The sequence below is a fragment of the Lolium perenne genome, chromosome 5 (genome assembly GCF_019359855.2).
Source record: "Lolium perenne isolate Kyuss_39 chromosome 5, Kyuss_2.0, whole genome shotgun sequence".
NCBI lineage: Eukaryota > Viridiplantae > Streptophyta > Magnoliopsida > Poales > Poaceae > Lolium > Lolium perenne.
Window position 1 is genome coordinate 198,103,458 of NC_067248.2, and position 15,081 is coordinate 198,118,538.

General features: G+C 45.5%; 1 protein-coding gene and 1 long non-coding RNA gene across 2 annotated transcripts; one reads left to right on the forward strand and one right to left on the reverse strand.

Annotated features, from left to right (window-relative positions):
* The first annotated feature begins 6,329 nt into the window (after positions 1 to 6,329).
* On the forward strand, positions 6,330 to 12,381 carry LOC127301555 (uncharacterized). Its single transcript, XR_007852190.2, has 7 exons — positions 6,330 to 6,466; positions 8,269 to 8,405; positions 8,541 to 8,634; positions 8,745 to 9,013; positions 10,086 to 10,473; positions 11,362 to 11,771; positions 11,863 to 12,381. It is a non-coding gene; the product is annotated as an uncharacterized lncRNA (long non-coding RNA).
* On the reverse strand, positions 8,609 to 12,019 carry LOC127301553 (cinnamoyl-CoA reductase 1). The gene is made up of 5 exons (XM_051331822.1): positions 11,872 to 12,019; positions 11,637 to 11,791; positions 11,346 to 11,534; positions 10,073 to 10,425; positions 8,609 to 8,967 (listed from the first exon to the last, which is right to left on the reverse strand). The coding sequence occupies exons 1-5, from the start codon at positions 12,017 to 12,019 to the stop codon at positions 8,778 to 8,780; spliced, it is 1,035 nt and encodes a 344-aa protein (XP_051187782.1). The 3' UTR covers positions 8,609 to 8,777.
* Positions 12,382 to 15,081: the final 2,700 nt, after the last annotated feature.

Here is a 15,081-nt window from a genome sequence, read left to right on the forward strand (position 1 = left end):
AAGGATTCTTCTTGGAGAGCATTCATCTTCATGAGTGTACGCTTGTCACTCTCCAACTTGGTAATGTCACTTTCATGAGTGCCACATGCACGGTCCTTGCTCAAAGGAAAATACTCCTTCAATGCTTCCTCTTGCATGGAATTGACCTCCATGAGCTTGGCTTCCCTCCTCTTCAAGGAGGCTATTTCTTCCTCATGATCACAACAAGTGGCCTTCTCCTTGCTCATGCGGAGACATTCATCCAAGGCTTCTTCTTGAAGAGCATTGACCTCCAAAAGAAGAGCATTGTGCTTTCTCAAGGAGGCAACTTGATCAACAAGCTCGTCATGGCAAGAGTTGGGGTCTTCATCATCTTTCTCTTTGTTAGCTTCCTCAAGAGAGAGCATCTTCTTTTTAAGCTCACCCATCAAGCCAAGAGCATGGTCTCGGTCCTTGGTGAGTTGGGAGACAATAGCCTTATTGGAGTCTTCAAGGACGATGACACTAGCTTCAAGAGACATGCGCAAATTTTGTTCATCTTCAAGCCCTTCTTTGAGAGAGGCAATCTCATTTGCCGCTTCCCTTTCCAATCTCTCCTTCTCCTCTATAAGGTCTTGTGCCGCACCAAGTTGGCTCAAGAGAGCCCCAACATGAGTCTTGGTATCCCCTTGCATGTTAGTGAGAAAAGTATCCAAACCCATAATCTCACGTTTAACGGTGAGACTAGTGGCATCATCAATATATAGAGCATTAGTCAAGGATGATGGTTTGGAGGGGGATTTTACCTCCGAGGATGCCTTTGCCATAAGGCAACGAGCATTGTTGGTGGCGAGGTTCTCATTTGGAGAGTCGAAGAGGGAGATAGAGGGAGTGGTAATGGCGATGGCGGCCACTCCCTCTCCTTCCTTGTTGGAGCTCTTGTCCCCACGTTCTTTATCCTCATCGGAGGAGTATTCTTCTCGAATGATGAAGGCTCTAGGCTTCTTGGTGAAGGAGACCTTGTCGTCATCGGACTTGGGGGAGAACTTGGAGAATCCTTTTGAGAGTGACTTGAACTTTTCCTTGCGGATAAGTCTTCCACCATGATCTTCTCTTCTCTCAAACATACAATCCGCGACAAAATGACTCTTGTCGCCGCAATTGTAGCATGTTCTTCCCTTTTGCCCCTCCCTTGGGCTCTTGGAGAAACTTCTTGGAGAATCACGTGATCTTCTTGGTCTTGTGCTTCGGGACTTGTTTCATCCCAAAATTTCTTGGCGGCGAGAGCCATGTGCTCATGATAATTGATCTTGAGATCATCCGGTCCCCACTCAATGGGATCCTCATCGCTTTCAATAGCCTCATGTACCTTCATCTTCAATGCAAGGTTGGGCTTGCGTGTGTTGTGGGCGCGAGCAACGAGATCCTCCGCATTCTTCTTGGAGATGTCCAAAGCGATGACTTCGCTAAGAACTTCATCGGATGTCATAGCACGGAAGGAGGCGTTTTGGCGGATGGCCGTCAATTTCACTTCCTCATAAGGGAGGAGAGCGTTGTAGAACTTGCGCTTGATCCAATGGTCATCCACGAACGTTGCTCTAAGATCTTGCATTTGTACGGCGAGAGCGATGAGGCGCCGGTACATTTCTTCGGGGGTCTCTCCTTCAATCATGACGAAATTGTCGGCCATATTGTTCACTTCATCGAAACGAGAGCTTTGGATGCTCGCATTTCCAAGGAAGAGCTTGTCGAGTTTATCCCATGCTTCCTTGGCGGTCTTGAGCGAGCGGATATGAGCGCGGTCCTTTGGCGTGACGACCATGTGAATCATGTTGATGGCGGTGGCGTTGAGTTGGTCATCCACCACATCTATTCTTGTCAATTTCTTTGGATCTCGTGGTGAGTAGCCTTCCTCAATAATGCGCCAAAGCTCGGTAGACGCGCTGCGCACATGAGATTTCATCAAGAATTGCCAATTTTCAAAGTTATTTGACTCAAGTAACGGTGGTGAACCATGCGACAAGATATGTGGCATAGGTATTGGAACGTTTATGGTGTAATCACTTGGTGGTGGCACCTCATGATAACCCCCTAGACGTTCCGCAACCGGTGTCTCATCCTTCCCCTTTGTTGAAGTGCCGGTCTCCCCAAGCCCTTCCTTTTGTGGATCTTTTGTCGCTTGCGCGACAAAATCAACAAGAGGAAAGGGGTTAGCTTTTGGTGGGGGGTTCTCGGCACTTGCTTGAGGATCAACACTAGGGTTTGGTTTTTGAGCAACCAACTCCATCATCATCGCCTTCATTTGGTTAACGATGGATGACTCCAATTTCTTGAGGTCATCCAACGTAGCCGTTGTGGTATCGACGGGAGATGATGGAGCGGGTGGCACAAGGGAAGGTGACCCATTCGCCACACCCGCATCTTGTTCGGCCATTTCTTAGGCGGTAAAGCCCGAGCAAGAAAACCTTGCTCTGATACCAATTGAATGGATCGTAGCGAACAAGAGGGGGGGGGGTGAATGGTTGCTACGTCAAGTTTTAGTCTTTTTCAATTTTAGTGCAACGGAAGATAAAGGTGATTGCTTTAGTGGTGTTGGTGATCCTACAATGATCCTAGAACAAGTGCAACAAGCAAAGGAACAATCACAAGATAGTAAGAGTAAGGAGCGGGACAACCGGAGGGCGCGGAGACGAGGCGAGGTTTGTTTCCCGCAGTTCCTCCCACAAAAGGGAGTACGTCTGCGTTGAGGAGGTGCTAGCCTCACACAAGAGGCTAGACGGCCACACCACGAAGGAAGGCCTCACCTTCTTCCTCAAGAGAGCTCCACAAAGGTGCTCCCCCTTCTCCACTAAGGCACCGGTCGAGGCGGTGATTCCTTCACAAGGTTGGGGCGAGCTCCACACCACAAGGAGGCTCCCAACAATCCATGGAGCTAGTACAACACCAAGCTAGCCTCCATGGATGCACTTCCTCCAATGTCCCACAATAGGAACCCTAACACCAAGATCCACTAAGGAATAGCAAGTATTGGTGAAATCTCTCTTGGTAGAACTATAGATCGAGGTCTCCTCCACCACTCCTCAAAATTTGAGCAAGATTGGTTGGATGGTTGGGGAGATCCTCAAGGATTAAGCTCAGCAACAATGGAGGAGAGAGAGAGGGAAGAGATAAAAACGAATTGGGGAAGAAGGGGCCCTTAAATAGGCTCCTCCAAATCCAACTGTTATGTCCAGTTTTTGCCTAAGCGGTACTACCGCTTTTGAAAAGCGGTACTACCGCTCTGAGTTTGAATTCCCCAGATCTGGTCCACGTGGACGCAGAGCGGTACTACCGCTAGAGGTACCGCTCGAGGTACCGCAATGGGGTCCAAACCTTACTGGATCCAAAGCGGTACCTGAGCGGTACCAGAGTGGTACTGCTGTAACTAGTTACGGTACCTGGGCGGTACCATGGGCGGTACTACCGCTCGTGAGCGGTACTACTGCTCCAGTTACCGCAGAGGTACCGTAACTCGTACTGAGGGACAAATCCAGCGCAGAACTCAGAGCGGTACCATGAGGCGGTACCTATAGGGGTAGCGGTACTACCGCTACAGGTACCGGTAGTACCGGCTTGGCTAAAACTGGTTTCTTCCCTTTTTCTCTCCAGCCATGTCACCTCGCGAAACACAGACAAAACCAGAAAACCTACAGCTACCTATAACTACGCTTCAGTCCTCCGATCTTGACGTGTCCAGCGAGGTCACCGTGCACTTGCAAATCTAGCAATGATACTCAAGGCACCCGGTGAGATAACTCAAGTGTTGTCATCAAACACACAAAACACGAGGTTTAGACTTTGCTCTTTCAAGGTGTAACAGTATTTTCATTAGGAATTTCAGTATTTTCAATTTGTCTAGACCTAGCAATTGTAGCATCTAGAAAAGGACCTAATGAACCATTATCATCAAGCACAGTGGAAGCATCGTCAAAATTATCAGAGGAATTTTCAGTTTCAGCAGAAGTACCAACACGTGAAGCTTGTGGTGGTGAAACAAGTTGACTTATCACAGATGGTCAATCAAGAGCAGCAGAGGTACTCAGAGTTGTACCTTTTCTTGTAGTGGATGGTAATATGGCGACTTTAGTATCGCGAGTTTTACCCATGATGGAGGATTTTCAGCGAACAATATCAATTCAGGTGAACTTGCAAATAAAGCTATGCTCCCCGGCAACGGCGCCAGAAAATAGTCTTGATGACCCACAAGTATAGGAGATCGCAACAGTCTTCGAGGGAAGTAAAACCCAATTTATTGATTTGACACAAGGGGAGCCAAAGAATATTTGTAAGCCTTAACATCGGAGTTGTCAATTCAGCTGCACCTGGAAACAGACTTGCTCGCAAGAGTTTATCAGTAGCAACAGTTTTATAGCAGTAGCAGTAGTGAAATAGAAGCAGCAGTGTAATAACGACAACAGTAGTGATTATAGTAAACAGCAGGATTAAAATACTGTAGGCATAGGGATGGATGAACGGGAGCTGCATGGATAAGATAACTCATGTAATAATCAAGACTAGACATTTGCAGATAATAATAAAACAGTATCCAAGTACTAAACAACCATAGGCATGTGTTTCGTATATAGTCGTACGTGCTCGCAATGAAAAACTTGCACAACATCTTTTGTCCTACCAGCCGGTGGCAGCCGGGCCTCTAGGGAAACTACTGGTAATTAAGGTACTCCTTTTAATAGAGTACCGGAGCAAAGCATTAACACTCCGTGAACACATGTGATACTCATATCACAGCCTTCCCCTCCGGCTGTCCCAATTTCTGTCACTTTGGGGCCTCGGGTTCCGGACAGCAATATGTGTATACAACTTGCAGGTAAGATCATAAAACAATGAATATCATCATAAATCAATAACATGTTCAGATCTGAAATCATGGCACTCGGGCCCTAGTGACAAGCATTAAGCATAACAAGTTGCAACAATATCATAAAAGTACCAACAACGGATACTAGGCACTATGCCCTAACAATCTTATGGCTATTACATGAACAATCTCATCCAATCCCTACCATCCCCTTCAGCCTACAGCGGGGGAATTACTCACACATGGACGGGGGAAACATGGATGGTCGATGGAGAGGCGTCGGTGGTGATGATGGCGATGATCTCCTCCAATTCCCCGTCCCGGCAGGGTGCCAGAACGGAGTTTCTGGTCCTGAGATTGGGTTTCGCGACGGCGGCGGAGTTCTGGATGTCTTCTGGAAAAGTGGTCGAACCCCCGTGCGTTTTTAGATCGAGGGCTTTAAGTAGTCCAGAGGTGAGCATCGGGGGCTGGCCGAGGCGGCGTCACCATAGGGCGGCGCGGCCCAGGGGCCCACCGCGCCGCCATATGGTGTGCGCACCTCGTGCCCCCCCCTCCGTCTCGTCTTCTGGCTCCGTAAGTCTTCTGTGAAAATAGGCCCTTCGCAATTATTTCCGGGGATTTTCCTGAAAGTTGATTTTCTACACAAAAATAAGACACCAGGGCAATTCTGCTGAAAACAACGTTAGTCCGTGTTAGTTGTATCCAAAATACACAAATTAGAGGCAAAAAAATAGCAAAAGTGTTTGGGAAAGTAGATACGTTTTGGACGTATCAGTGTATAGCGGTCCCCTTTTCCTTCACGGATGCTCTTCTTAGAATAAGAGGCCGCAGCTGCCATCTACCACAACCTCGCGAAAGAGGCAATTGAGGTCCAGAAGGCAGACTCCGAGGCCAAATTGTTTGACGCCGAGGCTAGGAGGATGGACGCCAAGGCCAAGATCCTTGCAGAGGACACTAGGATCATGCTAGCCGACTTGAGCAACGTCGACGACGACACCAGGGCCTAGTTCATCAAGAGGCGCGCCGAAATCCGCGCGCGAGAAGCCTGATCGTCGGCGCCATGCGACCAGCACCTTGGCCTCCTTTTGGACATTTTTATTGCTGTTCAGGCCTTGTTGTGCCCCTTTTGGACTCCACTTTACGCCGTGACATGTGCAAAGTGTGATGAACTTGTTTTAGCCCTCAATTTGCGGCTGTAAAATTTCGTGCAAAGTAGTTTCAGCCCTCAATTTGGACACCACTTTTTGAATTCTCGCCTGCGCCGAATATGCATCGCCCCGCTGGAGCCAGCCCCAGTCGCAAATGGACGCGCGACCATTTCCGCGTCCGCCAGGCGATGCAAACGGACGCCCGCGGACATTTTGGTTGTCCGAAATGCGTCGCCCCGCTGGAGATGTGCCCTAACAGCCCAAATTCGCAAAAGTAAAACAGCCCATTGCCAAAGTCGCAAAAAGCCCAATATTGTATATTTCTCTCAGCTCGAGTTTCAGCCCACGTGTATCGAACAGGCGAACTCGGCCTTCTCCCTCAATAAAAGAACAAGAAAAAAAACAGGCGAACTCGGCCGTTTTTGGCCGGCGTCCGGGACGGCGGCGGCGGCTTCTCTCCCCGTCGATCACCACACAGCCGAACCACCCCTACGCGACGCAAGTACACTCTCTTCCTCTAGTTGCCTCCTCAGTTAGTCAGTTGGCCGTCAAGCTTTTTTGTTCGGCCGTAAGGGGAATGTGGTTTCCGGATTAGGGCAGGGGCATCGGGTCGGACGTGCTCCCCGCAGCTTCGTTTTGGTGGCGTGTTTGTTCAAGTTAGGGGAAAGTGCGGGCAGAAGAAGAATCGTTGGTGTATCTTTCCTTTTCTCGATTGATCCTCGTTATTCCAGACCTCACTCAGCTCGATTTCACTTTCCTGAAATATGTGGTCTCCACTTTAGCTAATCATCAGTTGTGCCTGGCACGGTATGATAAATTGTAATTGCGGGTTTGTGGCAGTTCATATGATTATGATGTCTAGCGGTAGCTGATTAACTTCTAGTCTATCAGATTCGTGATCAACTTTATCGACAAAAAGAATCTGTTCGTGAATGGCCTATGTGTTGGCATATGCAAAGTCTCCAAGGTACAAGACATTCCAACTTTAGGCCTATCTGATCACAATCGTTCATAACCACTAATCTAGTTAATAAATGTAAGCCTATATTTAATTCCGACATTTGTCTTGCTCATGGTATGGGCATAGTGCAACAAATGGACATGCAAAGTTGATTCAGAAGTCGATTAGGGGGCAGGATTGCTATGTTAATTTGCATATTCCTCTGTTTCTTCGCTTGAAAGAAAAATAGATAAAGAAGAGACCGTAAAGTCAGGTCAACTAAATCTTAATCTTTTTTGCTTAAAAGGTCATCTAAAGTTTGATGCCGGATTTCTATCGTATTATGCTGTGTCATATTTGGCTTGATTTATGTGTCTATGTCGACGAACATAGAAATAGTGCTCCTTTATGTGTATTTACCTGACCAGACTGACTGATGTAGATTCTTGCTCGTATTCACTTTATTTAATAGTCCCATAAATAAAAAAGAAGTAAATTAATGATGGGAACTTGGTAGTTGGTAGGTCCTTACTGTTCTCCTTTTCTTAACAACTCCTATGCTAAGAAATATCTAACTTATCAGGCATTCATTGTACTCCCATTTCCTTATGATGCGCTATGTTGTCTGAACATTTTGTCCCTGATGACAGACCTCCCTGGTCATCTGTGAATATACCCAGAGATTAGATCTTGGTTTATCAAAAAATTCAGTTAAAGCTGAGCGGCCACCACAAAGATGCTCCTTTTTTTCTTCTGAATCAACTAAAGTTCAAAACTCCACTTTGAGAATCTTTAGCTTTCTCTTTCCTGATCGCATGGAATATTTGCTTTCATGGAACTAATTAGATTTGATTATTGTAATCTAGAAACCTTGTGTGCAAGAAAGTATGGACCGCTGGAATATAAATACATAAGGCCACTAGGATAGTAAAACGTCTTAAGTTCACTTGTCCTAATTTCTTTTATCTTGAAGAACATCTGCGAAGTGCAAAACCTAGCTTCAACTTTAAAACTATACAAAAAAAAAGGGAATGTAAGACGATTTTTTTATTATCATGGCCTTTATGCCCTTATGCTCTTATACATTATAACCAAATATCTACTTAAATTTCTCCCAAAAAAAACCTGCTATCATAACCAAATTTATGCAATCAGTATTCACTATAGCATAATTGAAGCTTGTAAGTTACACAAAGACACCTTTTCTATTACAACTCTCCTGTCCTTACCTGACATAGCTTTCAGCCTTCCAGAAACATCACTTTGTTACTTTTGTTATGACAGGCTTATAGGTTATTATCGTGTTTACTCGTATCTTCTGAATCTCCTTTCTTTCCATCTGATCATCCTTCACCATGCAACAGGGCGCCATGACACCCTACCATTACTCTATTGGTAGAATGGTATTCTTGAATATTTATATTTTTGTCGCCGTGTATCTATGTGGACTGGGAGAAGGTTCCGCAAGCTAACTTGCATAGTTTTTTCGGGGCCTATTGAGGTATTCTGCTAATCATTATGATTTTGCTGTCTAGATTTCGTAAGTGCTGATTAGTGAATGTTCCTGTTTAGGGCATGTGGATCTTTTTTTGGCCCATTAATTAACATGTGGATATTTTTTTTCTATAATATCCAGGCAGAAGTATGTTATTCCAATTGTATATTATATTAATATAAGGAAGAAATACCCTTATGAGTTGGATAGGTTGCAAAAAAACAATCCCTTCCAGGTATTGGACATCGAAGATGATACAATATTCTGTTCTCTTAGTTCACTTAAATAACACGATACTGGATAGAATTTATACAGAAAAACAACTGATGTTTCACCATGTTACAGGAGCACGTGAACTCCGCTGCTTCTTTAGCAGCATCATGCCGTTACACCGTTCAATCCCTCTGGTATATTTTTGCTTGGTACTAGGAGGTGTCCCTTCTCCTGGAGGCTCTTCACGGTCTCATACAGAGAGTCGTTCACAGGAGTGAACTGGAGGCCAAGATCCTGCAGCTTCTGGTTGGACATCTTATAAGGCTGCTTCCGTGGGTTCACTTCGTCAGAGCACCTGAGCACAACCATGGCACATGTCACCAAAGATGCAGCATACAGTGGTAAGTTGCTTCCAGTATTGCTTAGGTTTCTTAGTTAGTGAAAACATGAAACTGCAGAAGGTTCCATTCATTTTACCACTTATTATCGTTGTGTTGGAGCAAAAATGATAACAGTCCCAAGTGCCGGTGCATGTTATCACAATTCACTAATGACGCATCTGTTTATATGAACATGCTATGGAATTTGTTGTGTACGATCATTTAACACAATAGGTCATTGAAATAAGGTTTGGTGTCCGAGAAAAAAATGAAGTATGGTCTACATCAGGATATCAGGAGCAGAGAACTTAAGTGACATCATATGTTTCATATTTCAAACCCAAAAATTATATTCAGCCGAAGTGTACAATTTTGATATGAAGTTATGAACACAGATCCATTAGTACTTCACTACTTTCTGACTTTTAAGCAACATACTCCCTCCGTTCCTCAATATAAGATGTGTTGGCAAGTCAATTTGGCTTACCAAAACATCTTATATTTAGGAACAGAGGGCTATTTTGCTGGTAAGGGAAGGACCAATTACACTTAGAACAAGCATTGCGCATGCTTCAATCTTACAGGACACAGTTCCAAGACTTTTCCCAGCACTAAGTTTAATAAAACTTTTTCATCCCGTCAATAGTGAGTAAGTTTCCGTTCACCTGCACGGCTGCACCTGCACCTACTACTTGAGCTTTAGTAATCAGTGGTATGCACCCTTGTCCCTACTCACCAACCAAGGGGGGGGGGGGGGGGGGGGTCCACCTTTACCAAGTTAACAGCAAACTAACTCTTTAATTATTAAGTGTGGTAAGTAAAATTGCTACCAGACATCTTTACGGTTTTGCTGACCATCCCTATTCATAATAAAGAAATTTCACAAAAACTTAATTTATTAGGATGTTGATTGTGAAATTTATACCACAAGCCTAGTTAATTCACAAGTTAGAAACGACTGTGACATAGAAATCCTTACTTCTGTCTCTTTGATGCATCAGTTGGTAACATAAGCGAAAGATGAGAAAGCTAGGTGAAACAAGAATGCTGTGAGGTTGGATGTTGCGTATGCTTACTCACCTTGTTGGCACAGGGTACTCAGGGAAGAGTTTGCCGAGGATTTGGACAACGTCCCCACGGTGCAGCACGCGCTCGGCGCAGAGGTACCGGCCCGAGGCCTCGGGCGCCTCGAACACGCGGATGTGCGCGTCGGCTACATCACGCACGTCCACGTATGACTGCACGGCGTTGGCATACTTCTTGGCCGAGCCGTCGAGGTACTTGAGGATGTGTGCGGCGCTAGCGTTCACCGTTGGCTGCAGCAGCGGCCCGACCACGAGCACAGGGTTCACGACAACGAGGTCGATGCCACGCTTCCTGGCTGCCTCCCACGCGGCCTGCTCCGCCACGGCCTTGCCGTAGCAGTACCAGTTCTGGTTCACCATCGGGTGGAGGCATGCATCAGTACAAGTCGTGATCAGGTGCGCTTATGTATTTTTCCTTTTCTTTTGAAACAGAGTCAGGTGTGCTCATGTCATGCTTATGCAACGATTAGTGCGGCACTAGCACGCATGCCTTGTGCGATGTCTGCGACAACAAGGACTTAGTGCACCTCACGGGGACCATGACATCAAAAGCTTTTCCTGGGTCTAATCATGGTATCCTATTTCAGCATAAACTTGATCAACTTTTGAAACTGTAAGTTGTTTGCAGAATATAGTTGATATCAATACCACCCAAGTTCTCAGTCACAAAGCACAACTCATCACAACCTCACAGGTAAAAACATAGTGGTGAAGTGGTAATTTCCTACGTTTGTAGGTGAAACTCTTATTTGAGAAAATGACCGTCCAAAAACACTCACTGATAACGACATGCATGAACCATTAGAAAAATTGACCCCGGATCCTGTGGTCTTGATACGTCTTCACTTGATCTGTTGGTTAGTCATCTTAGCCAAATGTTTTATTCTGGGGTTGGTGGTGACAACGACAGTTCACTTTGCATATCCGTACATAAAAGAAGAAAAGAAGTGTGCGTGATACGATGATCGATGTTGCCCAAAGTTTTAGCTTTCGTGAACAAGATCGCAGGCTGCCCACGTGTATGAATCTTTACGTGGCCAATTTCGATACTATGGTTTTTGTTGATACAATTCATCACCTCTGCATGCCCATAAAAGGTTTGAATACCTGTTTTAATCTAGTGGTTTACTTTACGTTTATGCATGCAACAGTTCATACAGTGGTGGCCTGTTTTGTATCTCCCAAGACGGCAACATCTACTTATTTTTAACTATTCTACACGCAACTAACGAAGAACTCTAAAATGGAAGAGAATCTGGCTTGCTGACCTTGGTCTTCTTGCAGAATTCGAGGTCGCTCCAGCAGGACTCGTCGACAACTACGTCAGGACCGCGGTTGGGGTCCATGGTGACGGCGCCGATGGACGATGTGAACACCACCCGGCGCACCGTTCCTGCATCCGCCGCTGCGTTGATCACGTACTCCGTGCCCCGCACCGCCGGCTCCACCATCTGCTCCTGCTCAAACGCGAGAGTTCACAACCTGCAGTTGTCAGCAGCAACCCGCCATATATGCATCACTACGCAATGAACAACAAGAGGGAGGCGCGTGGTGCATACAGGATCATCGGTGACTGGGGAGGCGGTGTGGAACACGCCGTGGCAGCCCTCGGCGGCGGCGCATATGGCATCGTAGTCGAGGAGGTCGGCTTTGCAGAGGATCAGCCTCTCGACGGCGCCGTCCAGCGCCTTCAGGTGAGCGTTCTTGGGATCATCTACATCATCAAGTACGTTAAGTTTAAGCCCAGCAATACATATACGGTTATCTTCCTAACGAAAACTTCAGTGTGCATGCCTGGGTTCCTCACTGTGCCCTTCACGGTGTAGCCTCTCTCCAGCAGCAGCTTGACGAGCCAAGACGCGATGTATCCGGCAGCGCCGGTGACACACACGGTCTGCCCATGGCCAGGCAGCTGCTGCGCGACGGTGTTGACAACAGTCATTGTCGCTCTTACGGTACTACTGTACTTATCTAAACTAGCCTGTTGGTGAGATGGAAGAGCTACGGACGAACTAATGGACAGAAGAACGAGCTCTTGATTTAAGTTTGGTATTGTTCTTAGAGTGGAGGCGTGGAGTCTAGCTAAAATTTATAATGCTGGGCAAGGGAAGTAGCTGAGAGGGCCTGGGGTGGCCGTGCGTGCGTTTGTGTGTGACAGCTTGGTGGTCCCTGGAGACAGCGACCTCGAGTTAGGTAAGGCAATAGTACTGATTATTCCTGGTTTTCAGAGTTCTAATGAATCGTGATCAGGTGAAACTGGCTGCAAAAATAAATGAAACGGGTGAAACTTATGCCTTTATTTTATCTGCCCTGATTGGATCGATGGGATCTTTACCAACTCATAGCCAGTGGTCTCCCTCTGACCACATGAACTAGGCCAAAAAGCAAAAAGGAGAACTCTATAATCTTTTCTCCTTTTGAGTACTCTGCAAAATCATGCAGGAGTATCTTTTACTACCTAAAATACGCCTCACAGATTTTCTTTGGAAAACAGATAAATTTGGCCTTTGATTACCTTTTGCAATTTCACATCAGGAGACATCTGTGTCCATGATAAATTACACACTAGTGAGGATCGTTACACCTCAAATATGTTTCCTCTAGACTGGTCCAAGCTTTTTTCCTGGAATTGGAAGGGGTTGTAAACTTGTAATAATCCAGGTTTACCAAGATGTTCTGATTTAGCTTGTTGGCAGACTATGCAATGAGCTACATATGTAGAAGTGAGTCCACCATGTCCTCCAACACCACTAGAATGAAGATCCAACAAAATGGCTTGTTTTGCCTTAGAATGTTTACCCAGCCATATGCTGTCCTGGTATTTGATAGTATCCTTGGCTGTCAGGTCACAACACTGAGCTCTGGTAGAAGTTCCTTGGCTTGTGGGCCATTGAGATAACCTTCCACTACAATTTCTAACCACCGTGGCTTACTGATAGAGATTGCTGCCAACTAATATGGGTCAGGACATGAGACAAGGCATCTGCTACTACATTAGTGGTGCCTTGTTTGTGTTTCACTTGATAAGTCATGCCCAGTAATTTACAGAAGGCCTTATGCTGAATTGAATTAGTCAACTATTGTGACTCGAGGTGTGTCAAGCTTTTGTGATCATGTATATAGTGAACTCTTTATGTTGTAAATATGATTTCCATTTTCCACAGCTAAAATCAAGACCAAGCATTCTTTTTCATAGGTTGGAAAATGCTTGTGCTCTTGGACTTAATGCTTTTCTTAAGTAAGCAATTGGATGTCCTTTCTGTGGGAGGACTGCACCTATTCCCATTCCAGATGCATCGGTATGAATATCAAATGAGCGATTAAAGTATGGAAGTGCTAATACTTTTTTTTTTGAAACGAGGCAAAAGCTTTGCCTTTCATTGATATAGGAGAAAAGAGTTGACCCGTTTATGAGAAAAACTGGTCGAAAAACCGTTACAACACGACACCACACGCCAGCCCCGAGGCTGCGCTCCACACGGGTCGACGACCAAACCAGGTCGACACCACACCTCAACGCAACAGGCGGAGGCGAAAGACTGGAGCCACCGCTCCAACTACCACGCCGGCCCCAAGGCCGCGCCCCGCCTGGCCGAAGACGAAACCGCCTCCGCCGAACCACCAAAAACACTCCACAAGCCCCTCTGTCTGGAAGTGCTAATACTGGAGCTGCCACCAAGCCACCAAGGCATGCTTAAGAGCAATAAAAGCATCTTATGTTGATGATGTCCAAATGAAGTGTTTTTCTTTAGCAACTCTTTGAGAGGTTTACTAATTGTTCATAATTCTGTATGAACTTCCTGTAATAGCCAGCAATACCAAGAAATGCCCTCACTTGCTTAACTGTAGTGGGAACATGCCACTGTTTTATAGCGTGAATTTTTATTGGGTCAGTTGCAACACTTGCAGCACGAATAACATGTCCCAGGTATTCTAGACTTGTCTGTGCAAAGGAACATTTGGATATTTCGAGATATAAGTGATTGTATGTCAGTAACTGAAACACTTTCTGGAGCTGCAATTCATGTTCAGTGTAGGTCAAAATTTCATGCGTGAATATCAGCACCTCCTTTCTTAGCAAATGTGCAAAAAATTGCATTCACGGCAGCTTGGAAGGTTGATGGTGCATTTGTCAACCCAAATGGCATAACTTTAAATTCCTAGTGTTCATGATGAGTTTTGAAGGTTGTTTTGAATTATTCACCTTCTACCAACCTTATTTGATGATATCCACTTCAGAGATCTAACTAGCCCCAATCTTTTTTTCTTTCCAATATCACAGTAGAGGCATCAGGACTGTTACTTTCTTGTATTACTCAGGCGTTGTCTCAGCCACCCGAGGGCATGGGTTCTGGCCAATCCATGCCTATCTCCAGTAGTGGGTTAGGGGGGTTCTTCTTCTTCTTCACTTTTTCTCAGATGGTGGTGTTGCATCTGGCTTCCCACATTACGGCTGCCTACTCTTGCTTCTTCTCCTTCCAGACATCATTGTCGCCTGCGTCCACGCCATGGCTAGTCTCTACTTCATCAAAAGTGACAACTTCTTCGAAAAACTCATCCTCGTCCCAACCTAGGATCTAGTTGTGAAGAATGCAGCAAGCAAGGACCAACTTTACTTGAGTGTCAAAAGTGTGGAACGGTTTATGATCAAGGACCTTGAACTTGTTCTTTAATGCAGTAAAGACCCTCTCAATGGTTACTCTAAGGCTTGAGTGTCTCAGATTGAACAACTCTTTCGCATTCTGAGGTCAGTGCCTGGGAGAGAACTCGTTGATGTGGTACCTTGTTTTCCTAAAGGGAGATATAATACCAGGTCAACATGCATATCAATCATCTCCAAGGTACTCCCTCCGATTCATATTAATTGACTTCAATATGGATGTATCTAGAAACATTTTAGTTCTAGATACATCCATATTAGAGTCAATTAATAGGAACCGGAGGGAGTGGGAACTTACCTTCAGGGATTTGCAACCCATCAGGCCTTGACAAGCTGTCGGCAAG